This window comes from Physeter macrocephalus, chromosome 6 (genome assembly GCF_002837175.3).
Source record: "Physeter macrocephalus isolate SW-GA chromosome 6, ASM283717v5, whole genome shotgun sequence".
NCBI lineage: Eukaryota > Metazoa > Chordata > Mammalia > Artiodactyla > Physeteridae > Physeter > Physeter macrocephalus.
Genome location: NC_041219.1, coordinates 34,829,835 through 34,852,100, shown reverse-complemented (window position 1 = coordinate 34,852,100; position 22,266 = coordinate 34,829,835). Strand labels below are relative to the sequence as shown.

The 22,266-nt window shown below is 41.1% G+C and overlaps 1 protein-coding gene across 4 annotated transcripts in view; it reads left to right on the top strand.

The window, feature by feature from the left end:
* GNPTAB (N-acetylglucosamine-1-phosphate transferase subunits alpha and beta) overlaps positions 1 to 22,266 on the top strand; it is a 130,679-nt gene that overhangs the window by 76,350 nt on the left and 32,063 nt on the right. For all 4 annotated transcript variants that reach the window (XM_055085263.1, XM_024127300.3, XM_024127299.3 and 1 more), the window contains 3 exons: positions 3,384 to 3,551; positions 7,149 to 7,239; positions 9,169 to 9,240. In XM_055085263.1, coding sequence (XP_054941238.1) covers positions 3,384 to 3,551; positions 7,149 to 7,239; positions 9,169 to 9,240 — 331 coding nt within the window. The remainder of the gene's footprint in view (positions 1 to 3,383; positions 3,552 to 7,148; positions 7,240 to 9,168; positions 9,241 to 22,266) is intronic.

Sequence of the window (22,266 nt, the reverse complement as noted above, 5' to 3'; positions counted from 1 at the left end):
TGGTGGTTAGACCTATCTTTGCACCTACCATAAATGTGAAAATTAATGCAGTAAACCACAGTCATTCTTTGGGGATAAATTCAATGTTCAGGTTTACATAAACCTTGAAAATTTCCAGCCTGGCCCCCTGGTTGCCCTAGTTCGATAAAAATTGGTTAAAATCTGCATTTTGAGTTTTGAACTTTAGTGGGAAATAGGTGTTTCAGTAGTTTCTCAGGAAAAAAAACCTTGGCATATGAAATTGAATGTTTTCATGTGAGTTTTTCAAATGCTTTTGGAAGTTTTCAGTTTTATCTCATTTAAATTATGATTTTAATTATACATGATCAGAGGTGTAAAATTTCCGGGCATTTTAAAGCCATGGTATTTTTTCTTAAAACTCCATTCTTGATTTTTGGGCAGGGGGAATATGGAATTTTAAGAAAAATGAAAATATTTTTAATACTTATGTAGTATATTCATAAAATATTTCCTACAAAATAACAAATATTTCCCACAAGCTAAGCAAACAATAAGCCATAATAATTAAGAACCACCCAGCTTGCAGCTCTTTTTGTACATGCTGTTCCCTTCTTGGAATGACCTGCTCAAATTTAAAAAAACAAAAACAACCTTAAGAGCCAGTTTCAGTACTTGCTTTTTGCTTCCCCCATTCTATCGACGTGCTTGCTCAGTTCTTGGTGATCTGTAGTGAGACCAATTGAGAATTTAGAGTTTTTAGTTGTACCCTATACTTTTATGTCTTGTGCCAGTTTGAAAGTTGTTGGGCGAGAGGATTCACAGACATATTCATGATACTTAAAGCGATAGGGTTTTGCTGAAAAGACCCAAGGCAAGACAGGCTGTTCCAGCAGTGTCTGCTGGGCCCAGATACGTCCTATAACCCTGAACAGATTTTATCATTTTTAACTCTTGTTATGTTTTACTTTGGGGGGCTCATTTTTAAGTCAGGAGTGGAAAACCAGCCTTCTGACTGACTTACACTTTAAGGACAGGTTTATCGCATTAACAGGGAATCTCGGATAGGCAGTATCTGGGCTCTGCTCCCCTTTTCCCTTCCTGCTTGTGTTGGCTTCATCCTCAGGCTGGAGATAGGGCAGCTGCAGCAGTTCCAATGTCCCTGCAGACATAGCCATGTTCTGAGGCTATAGGGGACTGTCCCTTCCTGTGTGTCGTGTGTTGTTCCCTCCCCCATTTCTATACCAGTCGCCGTGAAGGGGAGGGATTCACTTATGCTAGTCAGAAGCTGACTCTGGGTTGGGGTGCGGTTGCCTACCTTTGAGTCAGCTCAAGGGGGAGAAATACGGAGCCAGATGCAGGTTCTCATAGGAAGGAGAGGGAGTGTTTGCTGGGCACCCAGCAAGGTCTGCTTTAGTTACCCTGTGTCTACACATACTCTTTGTCTCATACACATACTTTCTTCTTTAACTTTTCCCAACTTACTGAAAAATTTTGAAGATACAGAAAAACTGAAAAAAACAGTACAATAAACCCTTAGCTCAGACTTTTAAATTTTCAGCATTTTGTCATGTCTGTCTGCTTTCTCTCTTCATCTCTCTGTATGAACACAAAAACACACAGGTTTGGTTTTGGTTTTTGTTTTGTTTGCTAAACCATTTGAAAATTAGTTGCAAACATCCAGACCCTTTACCCCTCATTATTTTAGCGCGCCTTCTTCTTTTTTTGGCTGCATTGGGTCTTCGTTGCTGGGAGCGGGCTTCTCATTGAGGTGACTTCTCTTGTTGCGGAGCACGGGCTCTAGGCGTGTGGACTTCAGCAGTTGCGGTACGTGGGCCCAAGAGCGCGTGGGCTTCAGTAGTTGTGGCACATGGGCTCAGTAGTTGTGGAGCACGGGCTCTAGGCGCGCGGGCTTCAGTAGTTGTGGCACAGGCTCAGTAGTTGTGGCTCACGGGCTCTAGAGCACAGGCTCAGTAGTGTTTAGCACATCTTCTAAACAGAGTCATTCTCCTTTATACCACAGGCCCACTGACACATATCCGAGAACCTTAACACTGACTAAAATAATACCATCTAATAGATGGTCTATATTCAAACTTCACCAGTTGCGTCCAGATGACCTTTACAGCTGTTGTTTGTTTGTAATCTAGGAAACAGTCGAGCCTCATGCATTGTATTTGGTTGACATAACTATTTAATATCCTTTAATTTAAACTTCCCCAACTTTAGAGAAGAGATAGGATAATGAATTTTCACTTACTCATCACTCATCTTCAATAAGCAAGAGACTTTTTTCCTCCGTTGTCTTTTATAAGCATTTATGTTTTTAACTTTGTTGGTCTGAAATGGTATCAAGTTAATTCATTGCAATTAAGTCCATAGGTTCCCCATCTCTTTTTAAAAAAATCATATAAATGTTTGCATGTGTATATGAAGAAATCAGATTATATATTCTGTAGATTTCCTGAACTTTGGACTTTTCTGATTGTCTCCCAGTTGTTTAATGTGTTCCTCTGTCCCCTGTATTTCCTGTAAGTTGGTAGTAGGATCTGAGGGCTTTATTAGACTTGATAAAATTGTAAAAAAAAAAAAAAAAAAAAAATTAAAATTAAATGTACTTCAAAAGTGGTGTTATCCTTGGGCTTCCCTGGTGGCGCAGTGGTTGAGAGTCCGCCTGCTGATGCGGGGAACACGGGTTCGTGCCCCGGTCCGGGAAGATCTCACATGCCGCGGAGCGGCTGGGCCGTGAGCCATGGCCGCTGAGCCTGCGCGTCCGGAGCCCGTGCTCCGCAACGGGAGAGGCCACAGCGGTGAGAGGCCTGCGTACCGCAAAAAAAAAAAAAAAAAAAAAAAAGTGGTGTTATCCCTACCTACTGTTTTAATGGGCCCTCAGTTTAGTGACTTTTGCCAGGAAGGGAACCTGAAACAGGTATGGAAGCACCACTGTAACCTACTTTTTGCTGGAACTCTAGCATCTTACAGCCCGGTTGGAGACATGTTAAGAAGTCATCAATCTCATAAAATCTATAGCTATAAGGAACATCTCTATCGCAATGATCTACAGGACTGTTCTTAGTAATGTAACTGTATCAGTTCAGAAAAAACTCAGTTGTAGGCATTTAGTAGTTTTTCCCTGGATGCTAACAGAATGCTTCAGTCAGGGACATGCCAAACAGAAATTAAAATAATTTACTCCCATAGCTAGAAGGCACATTCAAAATTATTGTCCCTAGTTCTTTTTGTTCTACAGGAGAGGAATATCTGAAGAAAAATTTTACAGAACATTATTCCCCTAGAGAATCATATCAGTAAATGCAACAGCTTGGGACATAAGTCCATTTAAAATATATTTGGAATCCACACTTCTTTTGTTAGGTAAGGATCATCCTTATGATAACCAGTAACCCTGGGTCTCTCGTTTCCAGGAAGTTTGTTTGCCTGAATGACAACATTGACCACAATCATAAAGATGCCCAGACAGTGAAGGCTGTTCTCAGGGACTTCTACGAATCCGTGTTCCCCATCCCATCCCAGTTTGAGCTGCCAAGGGAGTATCGAAACCGTTTCCTTCATATGCATGAGCTGCAGGAATGGTAAGTTTTCCTGTTTCATGTACATACATATGTGTATTTTTTTTTTTAGAGTGATGAAATTTCTTTACTGTGTTATTGCTTTCTTTGTAAAATACACATATAGTTTTTATTGAGCTCACTGGCTGAGCACACTTTCTGAGCCTTATTCGTCATCACTGCCATCAAAGTGGCTGCCCTGTTTCTTGAGTACCTGCTGGGCGGTATATTTACTCTTTACAATGAAAGGTGCTACTCTTGTTGCCACGTTACAGGTGAGAGCACAGTAACAGAAGTGAGTGATTTGCTCAAGGTGGAGCAGCTGACAAGTGGCAAGTCCAGCCTGATTCCTGACCCTTCACACGAACCGTTCCACTGTTTTCCAAGCTGCTTTAGAATGTTTCCTTCTTTGATTTTTACTACCATTTACTACCAACACTTAATTAGAAAGATAATTTTGTCTTTCAGTTTAGGGAAATTTTTGACCCCTTGCCTGCCCGCCATGCCAGGTACTAGGAATGGGGCAAACCTCAGAGATATTGTGGGTTTGGTTCCAGACCACTGCCTTTCCCAGTTCATATAAAAGTTATGTTCAGACTATATTGTAGTCTATTAAGTGTGCAATAGCATTATATCTAAAAAAAAGTACGTTCCTCAATTTAAAAATATTTGCTAACCATCATCTGAGCCTTCAGTAAGTTGTAGTAATATCAAAGGTCATTGATCATAGATCACCGTGACAAACATAATAATGAAGAAATTTGAAATATTGCAAGAATTACCAAGACGTGATACAGAAATACGAAGTGAGCAAATGCTGTTGGGAAAATGGTGCCGATAGACTTGACACAGGGCCGTGGAGTGCAGTGAAGTGAGGCCAGTTAGATGTGGTGTTGCCTGTGCAAGACGGAAGGGACACCGTGCCGGCCTGCACCGGAAGCCAGCTAACCAGCCGCGACACGGAGGACGATAGGCTTCAGCGCTCTCAGAGTACAGAGGAGGGAGCAGCTAGTTCCATGATGGGACGGTGACATTTGGACTTGGTTTTGAATTATGAAAAGGACTTTTTCCAGGTAGGAAGAGTTCCAGTAGAGTTCCTTTGTACCTGCAAAGACACCGAGCTACAGAAGACAGTGCTGTGGAGAGGGAAAGGAGAAATTGTGAAGGGCCGTATCTGAATTAGACATCTTTCTTTAGAGAATAGGGGTTCCCAGGAGAGATTTTTTTTAGATGTCTGTCTCATCAGCGTTCACGATTTGGAAAGATAACAGTGGTTGCGGGGTTGGACTGGTGAGGACGGCGTCTGGAGTAAGGCAGTGTCGTCTGGGAACTTGAGGCAGAGAGACAAGCAGTAAGCATTTCAGTTGTCCTGGAAACAGATGGTCAAGGTGTGAACCAAGGACATGGCCCAGGGAATTAGGAGAAAGCAGTAGATACAACTGACAGAGATTTGAGAGAGGAAATTAGCAGACTTTGGCAGCTAGAGCTCTTTGGTGTCTTGCAGTTGGGTGAGACAATTAGCATGTGTATTGCTACTATGTACACATTTTTATTTTCATAAGGAGAAGTTGTTACTAAATAACTTGTCTTCTAGCAATGGCAAGGAACGGCTTCTCACCCTTTGCTTTAGCTTAGAGGAAAAAGATCTTTGGACGGTTCCAGCTGTCAATCCCCACAAATCCAGTTCGTGACTAAATTCACCTTCAAGGGCCCTACTGAATAAGAAAGGAGTGGGTTTATAAGAAAGGAGTGGGTTTAAGAGTAGCTGGAGAGGGCTTTGATTTCTGTGTTGTACACATGAGGTGAATCAGGTGCAGGTTGCTCTTGGCAGTTCCCTGACCTGGGGGCTTCCTTTTCCTCAGCCCGCCCCGCTTCTGTGTCATCTCTCACTGCTGACCCACCAACGCCACCCTGCTTTCTGTTGGGTTGGCCAAAAAGTTCCTTCTGGTTTTTCCACGTTACGGAAGAAAACCTGAACGAGCTTTTCGGCCAACGCGATGGAAACTTTTTCCTTCTCTTTCCTTTCGTGATCCTGCACTCCTGAGTCCCGGTCATCTTCCCCTGGTTTCCTGCAGTGGCTTTCTTCCTGTCCCTTTCTCGGGAATAGCAGCTTCCACACTTAGAGCAGTCCATGTGGTGTGCTTGTCGCTCCTTGTAGACTGTGAGCCCTCGTCGGGGCAGAGACTGGGCTCGCCCTGTCCGAGTCCACTTGCATCCCTGGTGCATAGTAGGTGCTCAGTGCATGGCTGGCTGAGGGGAGCTCAGCTCCCCTTCAGCTGTTACAGGGTTCTCTGGTCACTGGGGCAACTCATTAGCTGTGTCAGAGCCTGTGGCTTCTTAGCTCTTCAAAGTACACATAGATTCTGAATGATACTGTAGACGACATTAGAACTCACTGAGCTGGTTTTTGATCCTCTTAACGTAGGAAACACAGGAGGAAGAACGGTGCAGGGCCGGGTACCATTTGGAATATGTGACTCAGAGTAGAGACACCCACTACCAGGCAGGTGTGAATAAGCCTGGAGCTCAGCACAGAGGCCTGAACCTGGCAGTTGTTAGCATATCTTCTAAGCCTTATGTTAAGCATTTATTTAATCTTCATAACAAATTATTATTTCCAAATTACAGGTGATGAAACTGTTGTACTCCTCTTTATCCCCAATATCCTATCGGTCTCCTGGTCCAGTTGATTCCACCCTCAGAATGTCTCTTCTGTTGCTTCACTCCTTCCATTCTCACTGCCCTAGTGCAGCCCTCATTCTTTCTCTGCCCAGACTAACCAGATTGCCTGCCTCTGGCCACCTGCTTTGACATCCATCCTTCAGACGGCCACCATTTGCACCCCGATTGTGACACACACACACACAAGCACATGCTGTATATCATCCCCCTTCCCACAAAGTATTATGTCCAAACGCTGTTGCATGGTTTTCCAGAACTACCGCAGTTCACACCTATCTGCTTCTCCTTGGCTGAGTGTCCCTAGCGCCTCCATGCCAGACTTGGCTCAGCTCAGCGGGACCCAGCTTGCAGCGACCACTGATGCCATCCCTTTCTCAGCCACAGGCTCTCCTTCCCTTCTTCAAGGCTCAAATGAAGTGTCACCATCTCTGTGGTGCTTTCCTCAGTTCGCTGTTTTTCCACAAGAGTCTGCTTTTAATAATAGATATTTCTGTCCACCTGTGTGATGGCTAGTTGTCTGCACGTCAGCGCCTCCCCAGGTTTGCAGATACTTTAGAGCGGGGACTTCTCCTTGTCACCTTGCTGTATCCACAGGAGGTGCTGGTTGGGTGACTGAGCGAATACAAATGAATGGAAGAGGGGATTTTGTTTAATTTGTTAAAGATTCTAATTTTCTTTTGAAGTCCTCTCCCCTGCCTGGGTAACTTTTACTAATTCAAATATTTACTATAACAATGAAAATCTGAACTCAGGTGGGAAATGTATAATTATGTTAACGTTTTAGAACTGCCTCCAGACATTGTTTCTGTGTTTCACAACATTGTTTTGCTAAACTAGTATAGTTTGCTAAACTCGTAAATAGTTTTACTTAGTTTTACTAAGTAATGATAGTTACAGACCCTACACAGAACTACATATTTTCCTTTTCTCTCTGAACAGGAGGGTGTATCGAGACAAATTGAAGTTTTGGACTCATTGTGTGCTAGCAACATTGATTATGTTTACTGTATTCTCATTTTTTGCTGAACAGGTAAGTTTTATATATTTTATGTGGATGTCAAACAGTATTTCTTGGTATATTAATCTGATTTGTTTTTAAAGAAAATGATACAAGTTCATAAGAAGAAAATGTTTATTTCTCCTGTTGGCTTTGGCTTATACTCGTGTTAAATATTGCATAATATTCAGGCAACAGTCATAATCGCCTTTTTTTCCCCATTTATCTTCTAAATCTATAACCAGTATTCTTTGTACCTGGAGCTCAATAAATAGAGCTTTTCAGTTTTAGCCTGAAGTCTGCAAGTCAAACTATTTTAAACCAAAAATTCCACATCTGATACTAATTTTCTGTGGGTCTCCAATTTTCTTTCTTTTAATCTTTCCAAACTAGTGGCCACAGTGTCTTATCTTCAGGCCTCCCTCCGCTCTGCAGAGGGTGCCTGGCTCGGGCACACGGCCCCGTCTCCCACTTACATTTCCTTTGAGCTGCTGGGAGTTCATCCCCACACAGGCACACACAGCCACCTCCCAGAAGTTAGAGGGAGATTTGTGAGGTCAAAAGAATGGGATAAGAGAATCCTCATTAGGCCACAGCAGGTGTGAAATGCTCTGAAAAGAAAGGATTCGGAAGGAAGGGACGGGTGTCTGGGCTGACCGACTCGTGCCGGGCCGGCGAACCTGCCTCATTCCAGGTGACTCTCAAGTGGAGCTTTGCCGGCTGTCAGGATGGGAAGCTTGCACTGAAGTTTACTTACAATGAGGAGGCTGCGGCCTGAGAACTTTAGGGTAAATAGTCCTGGGCTTCGTGCTGCAGATGGAAGGAAACTCAGGAAATAAAGGTCTGACAGGCGAGCAGGACTGCAATTTAACCTTCATCCACTTCCCACGGAATAGAAACCTTCCTCTTGATCTTGTTGCCATTGTTCTGGGCAAGTAAAAATCTTAGGAAAAAAATCTTAAACACATTGTACCTGCTTTTAGAACAGAGGTCCAGCGAGGAACCTGTGAGTCAGCTGTGTGCTGGCCTGCGATGGGGGAGGAGAGGGACACTGGCTGAAAGGAGCAGCTGGCAGCCGTGGAAGGAACTGGAGGGTCTTTCTTCGCTGTCGTTTATACCTGCAGAGAACAGGGGACCAGAGAGGCAAGAGGAGGGGGAGAGTAAATCCCCTCTCCTCCCTGACACCCTGCTCTTCACCTGCCTGAATCCAATTCCTGAACTTCTACACACTCACAAGCGAGCCAGGGCTGCCTCTCCTCTGCCCCAGAATCCCAGCTCGTCATCCAGACCGTGGTGGTCCATGCTTGGGCAAAGTTCTGCTTTCACCTCAAGATAGAAACTGTAAAGAACACATTCTTCTCATTGAAACTTTCTTATAAACGTGGTCAGGTTTTGTATTTCAGACGTATCATGGATAAACTGTTTCTATTACAAGTGTTTATCCAAGTTCTAAGCTACTAAGTTATAAATGAACTTTTGTATTTCACGCCATTCATGAACTTGAAAATACAGGCAATGCCCAATGATTATTGCTATGGTTACTAAGTATAGGAAAAAAAAGTGGTGATAGAATTCTTAAAAAAAAAACATTAAAATTCCAACTTACACATGTAGTCATTTTCAAACCCAGAGACAGTATCTTAATGACTGAAGAGTCCGTTTCCTTCAGTAGAAAGACTTGACAAACAGACATTGTGAAAATAAATATACGTGGTAATTGCTATGTAGTATCTGTAGTTTTTATAAAAACGAAACTTGGACCAAAGTAACTTTAACCCTACAAAGCCAAACAAAATCAGTGGTTGGTTTCGTTTTGAGGGGAGGAATGATGGAGACGTGTTTGCTGTCTGTTTTTTATGTATAGGACTGTGGAAAAGATGAAGGTCATAGGACCTTCAGAAAGAAAGGTAAAGTTTGTCAACCTGGAGAATTAAAATTTATTTTCTGTCTTTCATCCTTTAGTTAATTGCACTTAAGCGGAAGATATTTCCCAGGAGGAGGATACACAAAGAAGCTAGTCCTGATCGAATCAAGGTATAAAAGATCTTCATCTGAAAAATCTACCTCAGCATTCACTGAGCATTTTAAAACTCGACATCAGAGATGTCTTCATGATGTAATGCTTAGCCAGCTTGGCCTGAAGAAGGAATAACATCTAGTATAATACTTGTTTTCTGGAATGAATATAGCCCACTGACCAGGAATTGCTTAACCAACACATGGAAAATTTGTGTGTTGAGCAGCTCTGGTTTTACTCTTAAAGCATCTGCTCATGGACCGGTCTTTCTTTTAATGAAAAGCCTCACTGATGAGAGACAGCAATGGTTGCTATGGGAACTGAGCAGCTAACTAATAAGGGAAGCCTAAGCCAGCTTGAGTGCTATTGCTAAGAGTCCCCAGTCTTTTGCATTCCAAAGCTTTTTGCTGTGGTTTTACATTTGGGGGGTTTTTTGTTTGTTTCTTTTTTCCATTTCTCATTTTTAAAGTAAGTAGATACTAAGTTAACTAAGTTATCCTTGCTTCTGAAAACAATGAATTGGGATGCGTAAACATGTTTTTTATAGATGTTATTTAATGCAGCAATATCATGTCCTATTGGCAATATCTAAATTATGGATTTTATTAACATTTAAAACAACCCACTTACCATTATTTATGAGCTCGGTGACTGACATCTGATACTTTGTGCTTGTTTTCTTCAGCCCCTAAGAATACTGTGATTTCATGTGGAGGCCTGATTACAAAGGGCTAGAGTTAAGTAGCTGAGCTACTTGCCAGATGTAATTATGTTTTGAAGATGTACATATTCAAAAAGAAGTGCCTCATTTTAGAAATGAGTAGTGCTGATGGTAGTGGCCCATAACAGTGGTATCTTCTTTAATACTCATCAGTATATTCCAGTAGCAGGCTCTCGATCAGTTTCACGTAATGAAGGGTCAGGAAACTTTTTCTGTAAAAAGCCACATGGTAAATATTTGCAGGCCACATGTGTCTATGTTGCATATTCTTTGTTTAGTTTAGCTTTTGTTTTTAACAATCCTTTAAAAATGTCAAAACCATGTCTAACTCGCAGCTGTACAAAAACAGGCCACCACCACCAGCTGGATTTGGGCCATAGGCCATGGTTTACTGATCACTGGGATAGAGAATTAGTATTTTATGTGTGGGTAAGCCCTGATGTTCAGCCATGTTTTATTTATGTCATTGTACTGTGGATTTTATGTCCTTTTTGAACTCTGACAGGTATTTTAGATCATGATCTTAACAGTATTCTTTCAAAATGGCATACATATTTTGTAAAAAGAACTTGTAAATAACTGTGTGTGTGCTGTAAGAGTTATGTATTTCAAAAATTGAAGCCTCATAAAAACTTAAATTTTATCTGCTGCTTTGATTTTTAATCTTTGAGGAGTGAGTTCGTTATCCAGATTCAGAAATCATTTGAGTGCTTTTATGGCATGTCAGGATCTGTCCTTAACACAACTGAAATTACGTGGAAAGCAGTGGAAGGAGAAGGTGGTAGTATGACAACCTGGAGAATGTCATTATATGGGGGAAAATAAGTTCTAAATGGGATTTATGTGGTAAAAATTTAGGGGTTATCTGGGTATCATTCTTAACGTGAAGAATTCTAGAAAAGTTAGAGAAATGAATATTTGGGTGTGATGGAGATTTCTGGTCAGGTGAATATAGTCCACACCTTATTCAGAGCTTAATAGATAATGAGATGGATAACAGAATATTCATAGAATCATTTATCTAATGATTCAGTAGAATCATTAGAACAAAAGAACCTCAGAAGTTGATGAGTCGTCCAGTGGTCTTCAGGAATTTTAAAGCCTCAGAACCAATAGTCCAAATGAAATCCTCTGGAAGACCAGCATGTAACACAGAAGAGGGAAAGCTGCTCATCCTACCTGACCCCAAGGCGGTGCCTCCAAAACTCCCAGGCTTCACAGGCAGAGTTTCAAAGCCCCACATCTTGTATGCTATCATCGAGGACACTAGGGCCAGGAAGATTACGTGACTTGTCCCAAGGTCTCACAGCCAGTTGGGAGCAGAGGTGGGCTGGAGCCCAGCTTGTCTCTTCCTCTAGTCCCCTCCAGGCCATGCCGCCTCCCCAGGACGCAGTGGCATGTGCAGGCGAAAAGCACACTCTCTGCGGTCCGACTTACGGGGTTCGAGTCCTCGCTCCTAGACGTTGATTGCCAAGATTCAGCCTTCTCTTCTAAAACGTAGGAGGCAATACTGGTGTCTGCCTACCTCATGGGCTTCTGGTGAGGATGGAAGAGATGACATATGCAACATACCCAGCACAGTGCCTGGAAAATACTCCTGCCTGATAAATGTCAGTGGCGAGGATGATAGTGAGGAAAGTATGTCAAGGATTGTTATCCAGGTCAGGGGTGAGGTTTCCAGTGGAGTCTTTAGGGTGAAATTATTACATTGCCCTTAGCTAAGAAAGTGACACATTTTCTAATTTAAAATATTTTTTGCCTACTTTTCCTTAAAGTGTTTATTTTTAAAACTGTTTCTACATACACCAAAAAGCATACAAATCATGATCAAGGGTTTAAAAGTAAAATGTGACTGCAGCTTAGGTCAGAACATTTAAGGAAGGAACAGCACTAATGCCCCCAAATTCTTCCAGAGTGTGGAAAAGAGAAGGAAAACATTGTCTAATTTTTCCGTCAAGGTCAACACAACCCCACACCAAAGCCTGGTTCAGTTGCCACAAGAAAGGAAAAACCACAGGCCAGTCTACCTCATGGGAATCCCAAACGAAACACTAGCAAGCCAGATTAGTTCATTCTCCAAAGGAGCAACACTTTATGATCAGGCTGGGCCCATTCCAGGATTGCAGGTTGGCCCAACACTTGAAAGTCGGTGCAAATCGCATCGGGAGGACCAAAAAGGGAAACTGCATGTTAATCTTTTTTAAAGAAAGCAAGGTGCATGGAGATTAAGAAAAAATTCAGAGTCTAGCATAATAACTTCCCATCCATCAATAGTTATCAACATTTTGCCCCATTTGTTTGCTGTATTATTTTTTCTTTGTTGATATATTTTAAAGTAAATCCTAGACTTCCTGGAGAGAGGGAAACGGGTGGGAAGGGGCTTCTTGTCAGTCTAATTGCTCCTCCTCCCCACTTGCCGTGATAACAGCTGTCTGCATCTTACTGAGCCCATTTTAGGTGCTAAATGCACAAATCTAACACTTGCTTAAGGAAAAAGAAAGAGGGGTACAGGAGACACTCTGCCAGGACTGTGGCTCAGCACTGCCCATCCTTGCCCCTCTGCATGTCAGCTTTCTCTCCATGGTGGGGTTGTGGCAGTTCCTGGCTCACATTCCGCAGAGAGGCAGGAAGCATTTCGGTGGCCAGGGGATGGAGACTTTTTACCAAAAGAAGAAGGGAAGGGGTGCTGGGCTGATAAAAAACACCACTCCAGCTTCACAGAACAAAGATTGGGTGCACATGGACATCCAAGTTTCTGGATTAATTACTCAGGTTGAAGGCAAGCTGCCATATTTGAAAGCAACTGGAAAAATCAAATCGGTTGATTAGAATACAGTGAACCGCATAGTTTCTTTTCATTATTGAAAGGATTCAAAGAAATGTATGGAGAGCATCAGTACAGTACCTGTCCCATAATAAGTGCTCCAGAAGTGGTTCACAATCAGTCCCAAGTTCTCTCTGATCCTCTGCTTTTCCTCCCTTGCCAGTCTTGCCCTGGCCGCACACTGTGCCAGCCACATCACATTTTTCCAAACATGCTCTGCACTTTTATGCCTCTATTCCCTTCCAAATGCTATTCTTGTTGCTTGACCTGTGTTCTCCTTATCTGTCAAACTCCTGCTCATACCTCCAGATCCATCACCGATAGTTGCTCTACTGAGAATTTTCTAAAAGACTGGCTCTGTCACTGTGAGTCCTTTGAGACTATGACCTAGGAAATAAGGGATATAATATTTAAGCCTTCAAACGACCTTGATAAGATTCTACAGCACTGCTGACTAAAGAAAATGAGAGGGAGGGGGATCGAGATGGAGTAAGAAGATGTGGAGCTCACCTCCCCCCCACAAATCCATCAAAAATGAATCTACATGTGGACCCGTTCTCATGGAAAACTCACTGGAAACTTGCAGAATAATTCCTGTACATCAAGGCTGCAAGAAGGATTCCCACGTGGTTGGGTAGGATAGGAAGAAAAACGTCGGCTTGGAAACAAAACAGAACAAAACAAAAAAACCCCAGAATTCCCTGGTGGTCCAGTGGTTAGCACTCCATGCTTTCACTGCCAAGGTCCCAGTTTCAATCCCTGGTCAGGGAACTAGGATCTCACAAGCTGCACAGCACAGTCAAAAAAAAACAGCATTGGGTCGAGAACTGTGCCCCTGAGAGGGGACTCACAGGGGAGGGGAGGGGAAATCGCAAGGGCAGAGACTTGCCCTGAGGAGTGAGTGGCTTGAGCCGCAGACTGGGTCTCCCATGCAGAGGAGAGAAGCCTAGACCCCACTCGTGAGAAGTACACGGGTGCTGGCTCATCCCCAGACACGGTGGAGAGAGGTCTGCCCTAGTGGCTGCTATCTTACTTCACGCCCCATTTGAGCTGAATGAACACCCCACTCCCCTCACTCCACACCACAGCTTGGTACTGGATCTAGGGGCAGCCAGGTCCTGGGAAAAGACCTGATTTAGGATGCAGAAGTGGCTGGGAGGCCTGGGGTATGATCCAGGTGGGGTGGCAGAGGCCACTGGCATTTACTCAGACAGTGTCACAGAAGCAGCCCAGACTTCTGACAGCAGCCCAGCTGCTTCAGTGCCCACAACCAGAATGCCATGAGCCCCAGCCAAGCAAACGCTTGAGCCCTGCCCACTCCACACCACAACGTTGCACTAGATGTGGGACAACCACAACAAGGGAAAAGATGCGACCTGAGGCTACGTCTGAATGGAGCTGCAGACACCTGTGTAGGCAGTGCATGGAACCTCTGTAAGTACATGAGCCCCACTTACTTCTGCACTACCCTCCTTGGGGCAAAGGCCCCGATGCAGGGAGAAGGAAGAAAAACACAAAGGGAGCAGAGCCAGCTCAAGCCTGACCCTCAGGGCATCCACTCCAGCCACTTGGGAGCAGGCCCTGCGCCTGCCGCTGAGCAGAGAGGAAATCCGCCTCACACCCTGTGCAGACTCTAGCTCTAGCAACACCAGCCACACCCCCTATCAAAGTGGTAGTGGACAGCACACCCTGAGGAAAGATGTGGCTGACATCCACATCAAATCCAGCCCTCCCATCAAAGACACTGGGCACATGCAGTCTACACAGGGATGCTCCTACATAAAAACACCCCTTCAAGACAGTAGATAACTGTTAAACCTAAATTCATAGAGACAGAGAAAGTAAATTGAAAAGGCAGAGGAGAACTCTCAATTGAAAGAGCAAGAGAAAACCCCTGAAAAAATAATGCAACAGAGATAATCAGTCTACCAGACAATGAATTCAAGAAGTTGGTAATAAAAATGCTGACTAAATTAATACGAGAATCGATCTAAGCACAGATCATTTTAACAAGGAACTAGAAACTTAGGACTTAATAAAAAAAATAGATAATTCAATTTCTGATATAAAAAGCACTCTAGAAGCAGTCAATAGACAACTAACTGACACAGAAGAACACATAAGTGATCTGGAAGACTGAATAATGGAAATCACCCAATCAGAAGAGCAGACAGAGAGACAAAACAAACAAAAACAATGAAAGCAACATACAAGATCTATGGGATAGTATAAAACATGCCAACTTTCACATTATAGGGGTTCCAGAAGGAGAAGAGAGAGAGAAGAGAATTGAAAATGTATTTGAAGAAATTATGGCTGAAAAATTCCCAAACCTAAAGAAGGAAACAGATATCCAGGTACAGAAAGCAGAGAAAGTCCCCAAGAAGATGAACCCAAACAGACCCACACCAAGACATATCATAATTAAAATGGCAAAAGTCAGAGAATTCTAAAGGCATCAAGAGAAAAAAAAAAAAGAGTCATATAGGGGCTTCCCTGGTGGCACAGTGGTTGAGAGTCCGCCTGCCGATGCAGGGGACGTGGGTTTGTGCCCCAGTCCGGGAAGACCCCACATGCCGCGGAATGGCTAGGCCCATGAGCCATGGCTGCTGAGCCTGCGCGTCCGGAGCCTGTGCTCCACAACGGGAGAGGCCACAACAGTGAGAGGCCCGCATACCACCAAAAAAAAAAAAAGAAAAAAAAAAAAGTCATATACAAGGGAATCCCCATAAGGTTATCAGCTGATTTCTCTGCAGAAACTTTGAAGGCCAGAAGGGAGTGACATGATATATTCAAAGTCCTAAAAGGGAAAAACCTGCAACCTAGGATACTCTACCCAACAAGATTATCTTTTAGGATAGAAGGAGAGAGAAAGAATCTCTCAGATAAGCAAAAATAAAGAAATCAGCAATATAAACCTACCTTGAAAGAAGTGTTGAAGGGTCTTCTCTGAAAGGGAAAAATTCCAGTAGGAAAGGCAAATATGTAGTAAGGATGGAAGATCACTTAAATAAGCCAGTGGATAGATTTAAAATTTTTTTTAATTGAAAAGCAACTATAACTACAATAAACAGTAAAGGGATAAGCATGAAGATATAAAATATGACATGAAAAACAAAACATGGTAGAGGGGAATAAAAAATGTAGATCTTTTATGGACTTAGAGATGATCATATTAAGTAAGTCAGAAAGAGAAAGACAAATACCATATGATATCATTTATATGTTAAATCTAAAATATGACACAAATGAACCTATCAATGAAACAGAAGCAGACTCACAGACACAGAGAACAGACTTGTGGTTGCCAAGGCAGGGGGTGGGGGTGTTGGGGAGGGAAGGATTGGGAGTTTGAGGTTAATGGATACAAACCATTATATATAGAATGGATAAACAACAAGGTCCTACTGTATAGCACAGGGAATTATAGTCAACATCCTGTGATAAACCAGAGGAAAAGAATTTTTAAAAGAATATATATATATATATATATATCTGAATCACTTTGCTATACAGCAGAAATTAACACACTGTAAATCAACTATACTTCAATTAAAAAGTTAAAAATTCAAATGTAGATCTTTTAGAATACGTTTGAACTTAAATGATTATCAGTTTAAAGCAAGTAGATACAATTATGGGTCAATATATATGAACCCTATGGTAACCACAAATCAAAAACCTACAGTAGATACACAAAAACTGAGAAGAAAGGAACTTAAGCATACTACAAAAGAAAACCATCAGATCACAATGGGAGAAACAAAAAGAAGAAATGAACAGAGAAGAACTACAAAAACAACTGGAAAACAAGGAATAAAATGGCATTAAATACATACCTATCAATTATCACTTTAAATGTCAATGAACTAAATGATCCAATCAAAAGACATAGGGTGGCTAATTGGATAAAAAAACAAGATCCTTCAATATGCTGCCTATGAGAGACTCACTTCAGGTCAAAAGACATACAGACTGAGAGTGAGGGGATGGTAAAAAGGTATTTTATGCAAACGGAAATGACAAGAAAGTGGGGGTAGCAATAATCATATCAAACAAAATAGACTTTAAAACAAAATCTATAATGAAAGACAAAGAAAGGGCATTACATAATGATAAAGGGATCAATACAAGAAGAGGATATTATACTTGTTAACATACAGACATCCAATACAGGAGCACCTTAAATAGACGAAGCAAATGCTAACATACATAAAGGGAGAAATTGAGAGTAATACAATAATAGTAGGAGACTTTAACACCCTACTGACATCAGTGGACAGGTCATCCAGACAGAAAATGAATAAGGCAACAGAGATCTTAAATGACACAATAGACCAGTTGGACTTAATTGATATCTCAAGGACATTACATCCAAAAAAAGCAGAATACACATTCTTTTCAAATGCACATGGAATGTTCTCCAGGATAGATCACATAATAGGTCACAAAACAAGCCTCAACAAATTAAAGAGCATAGAAATTATATCAAGCATTTTTTTGGATCACAATGGGATGAAAGTAGAAATCAATTACAGAAAAAAAAGGGGGGGGGGGGACATGTGAAAACTAAATAACATGCTACTAAAAAAACCAATGGGTCAATAATGAAATCAAAGAGGAAATCAGAAAATACCTCAAGACAAATGAAAATGAAAACACAACTTTCCAAAATCTCTGGGATATAGCAAAAGCTATATCTATATACTAAGAGGGAAGTTCATAGTGACACAGGCCTTCCTCAAGAAGCAAGAAAAATCTCAAACAACCTAGAATTAGAAAAAGAAGAACAAAAGAAGCCCAAAGTCAGCAGAAGGAAGGAAATAAAGATCAGAGAAGAAATAAAATAGGGATCAAAAAACCAATTAGAAAATATGAAACCAAGAGCTGTTTTTTTTGAAAAAAATAAATAAAACTGATAAACTTTAGCCAGGTTCACCAAGGAGAGAGAGGACCCAAATAAAATAAGAAATGAAAGAGGAGAAATAACAACCCATACCGCAGAGAAAAAAAATCATAAGATGATACTATGAACAGTTATATGCCAACAAATTGGACAACCTTGAAAAAATGGACAAATTTCTAGAAATGTACAGTTTGCCAAGACTGAGTCAAGAAGAATCAGATAATTTGAACAGACCAATCACTAGAAGTGAAATTTAATCTGTTAAAAAAAAAAAAAAAAAAAGAACTCTCAGCAAACAAAAGTCCAGGACTGGACAGCTTCACAGGGGAATTCTACCAAACATATAAAAAAGAACTAATACCTATCCTCAAATTATTCCAAAAGAATTGAGGAGGGAACACTCCTAAATTTATTCTACAAGGCCACCATCACCCTGATACCAAAACCAAAGATACTACAGAAAAAGGAAATTACAGGCCAATATCTTTTAAGTATAGATGCAAAAATCCTCAACAAAATACTAGCAAACTGAATCCAACCAATACATAAAAAGATCATTACCATGATCAAGTTGGATTTATTCCAGAGTAACAAGGATGGTTCAACATATGCAAATCAATGTGATACACCACATTAACAAAACACAGAAATCACATGATCATCTCAGATGCATCTCTAAACGCATTTGACAAAATTCAACATCAATTCATGATAAAAACTCCCATCAAAGTGAGTGAAAGCAAAAACAAATGGGACTTAATTAAACTTTTGCACAGCACAGGAAACCACTGACAAATTGAAAAGACAACCTACAGAATAGGAGAGAATATTTGTAAATGATGTGACTGACAAGGGGTTAGTATGTAAAATATACAAACAGTTCATACAATTCAATATAAAAAAATATCCAATCAAAAAAATGGGAAGACATGAATAGTCATTTTTCCAAAGAAGACATACAGATTGCCAACAGACACATGAAAAAATGCTAATCACTAATTATTAGAGAAATGCATATCAAAAGCACAATGAGATATCACCTCATACTTGTCAGAATAGCTATCAAAAAGTCTACAAATAACAAATATTGGATTTGGAGAAAAGGGAACCCTCATATACTGTTGGTAGGAATGTAAATTGTTGCAGACCCTATGGAAAACCGTATGGAGGTTCCTCAAAAATCTACAAATAGGGACTTCCCTGGCGGTCCAGTGGGTACGACTCCACGCTCCCAATGCAGGGGGCATGGGTTTGATCCCTTGAGGAACTAAGATCCTTCATGCCACACGGTGTGGCCTAAAAAAAAAAAAATCTAAAAATAGAAATACCATATGATCCAGCAATTCTACTCCTGGGTATGTATCCAGAAAAAATGAAAACACTAATTGAAAAAGATATATGCACCAAAATGTTCAGAGCAGCACTATTTACACTAGCCAAGACATGGGAGCAACCCAAGTGCCCATCAACAGACAATTGAATAAAGATGTTGTGGTATATATATATATATATATATATATATATATATATATATATATATATATATATATATAAAATGGAATATTACTCAGCTTAAAAAAAAATGAAATACTGCCACTTGCAACAACGTGGATGGACCTAGAAAATAAATCAGACAGAAAAACAAATACTATATGATATCACTTATATGCAGAATCTAAAAAAATAATACAAATGAATGTATATGCAAAACAGAAACAGACTCACAGATACAGAAGACAAACTTGTGGTTACCAAATGGGAGAGGAAAGTGGGGAGGGACAAATTAGGGGTATGAGATTAACAGATACAAACTACTATATATAAAGTAAATAAGCAACAAGGATATACTGGATAGCACAGGGAATTATACCCATTATCTTGTAATAAACTATAATGGAATATAATCTGCAAAAATACCAAATCACTATGCTGTACACCTGAAATTAATACAATATTACAAATCACCTATACTTCAATGATAAAATGTGCAACAATTTAAAAAAAGAGAAAATAAGAAAACATTTTGTCAGGAATCCAGGTAATTAGAGGGAATAAATGGGCAAATGATATATATGGAGAAGTACTAACAATGTGGTCTTCTAAGAATTAGCCCTGAGACTTGAACTAGGCAGTCTCTTAAGTATGGTCAAAGTCAATAAAATCCTGAAGCCTTTGCCAAATTTTAAAGAGGTAAAAAAATATAATTAAAAACAGACAAATAAATTGCAGAACTGGTAGTAAACTAAGGCAGGCACAAAAGTCAAAATATACTTTTACATTATTTTGGGGGAAATACATTTATGTACAGAAGAAAGGAAATAATACCCCAAATTTAAAATCGTGTATTGTCTCTTGGTAGTGAGATTATGAGTGAATTTCATTTCTTCATAAATTATTTATCTTCTAAAAATTGTTTTAGAATGAATACTTTTATAACAAGAACAATAAATATTAGGTAGAATTATAATGACACATGTTAAATTTTTAATGGAAAGTACAATGGTTTTTATTAGCTAACCCCAGGAAAGCCAACTTTGAATATCCAAAAAATGCTGCATTTTGAGGAACCAAGATGGCAGAGTAGAAGGATGTGCTCTCACTCCCTCTTGCGAGAACACCACAATCACAACTAGCTGCTGCACAATAATCGACAGGAAGACACTGGAACTCACCAAAAAAGATACCCCACATCCAAAGACAAAGGAGAAGCCACAATGAGATGGTAGGAGGGGTGCAATCACAGTAAAATCAAATCCCATAACTGCTGGGTGGGTGACTCACAGACTGGAGAACACTTATACCACAGAAGTCCACCCACAGGAGTGAAGGTTCTGAGCCCCACGTCAGGCTTCCCAGCCTGGGGGTCCGGCAACAGGAGGAGGAATTCCTAGAGAATCAGACTTTGAAGCCTGGTGGGAATTGATTGCAGGACTTCAACAGGACTGGGGGAAACAGAGACTCCACTCTTGGAGGGCACACACAAAGTAGTGTGTGCATCAGGACCCAGGGAAAGGAGCAGTGACCCTAGGGGAGACTGAATCAGACTTACCTGCTAGTGCTGGAGGGTCTCTTGCAGAGGTGGGGGGTGGCTCTGTTTCACCATGGGGACAAGGACACTGGCAGCAGAAGTTGTGGGAAGTACTCCTTGGCGTGAGCCCTCCCAGAGTCTGTCATTAGCCCCACCAAAGAGCCCAGGTAGGCTCCAGTGTTGGGTTGCCTCAGGCCAAACAACCAACAGGGAGGAAACCCAGCCCCACCCATCAACAGTCAAGTGGATTAAAGTTTTATTGAGCTCTTCCCACCAGAGCAACAGTCAGCTCTACCCACCACCAGTCCCTCCCATCAGGAATGTTGCACAAGCCTCTAAGATAGGCTCATCCACCAGAGGGCAGACAGCAGAAGCAAGAAGAACTACAATTGTGCAGCCTGTGGAAGGAAAACCACATTCACAGAAAGACAGACAAAATGAAAAGGCAGAGGACTTTGTACCAGATGAAGGAACAAGATAAAACCCCAGAGAAACAACTAAATCAGGTGGAGATAGGCAACCTTCCAGAAAAAGAATTCAGAATAATGATAGTGAAGATGATCCAAGACCTGGAAAAAGAATGGAGGCAAAGATCGAGAAGTTGCAAGAAATGCTTCACAAAGACATAGAAGAATTAAAGAACAAACAGAGATGAACAATACAATAACTGAAATGAAAAATACACTAGAAGGAATCAATAGCAGAACAACTGAGTCAGAAGAACAGGAAAGTGACCTGGAAGACAGAAAGGTAGAATTCACTGCTGCGGAACAGAATAAAGAAAAAAGAATGAAAAGAAATGAAGACAGCCTACGAGACCTCTGGGATAACATTAAATGCAACAACATTCACATTATAGGGATCCCAGAAGGAGAAGAGAGAGAGAAAAGACCCAAGAAAATATTTGAAGAGCTTATAGTCGAAAACTTCCCTAGCATGGGAAAGGAAATAGCCACCCAAGTCCAGGAAGCACAGAGAGTCCCAGGCAGGATAAACCCAAGGAGAAAAATGCCGAGATATTTGAAGAGATTATAGGCGAAAACTTCCCTAACATGGGAAAGGAAATAGCCACCCACGTCCAGGAAGCACAGCGAGTCCCATACAGGATAAACCCAAGGAGAAACACACCGAGACACATAGTAATCAAATTGGCAAAAATTAAAGACCAAGAAAAATTATTGAAAGCAGCAAGGGAAAAATGACAAATAACCTACAAGGGAACTACCATAAGGTTAACAGCTGATTTCTCATCAGAAACTCTACAAGCCAGAAGGGAGTGGCATGATATACTTAAAGTGATGAAAGGGAAGAACCTACAACCAAGATTACCCGGCAAGATCTCATTCAGATTCGATGGAGAAATCAAAAGCTTTACAGACAAGCCAAACCTAAGAGAATTCAGCACCACCAAACCAGCTCTACAACAAATGCTAAAGGAACTTCTCTAAGTGGGAAACACAAGAGAAGAAAAGGGCCTACAAAAACAAACCCAAAACAATTAAGAACATGGTCATAGGAACATACATATCGATAATTACCTTAAACGTGAATGGATTAAATGCTC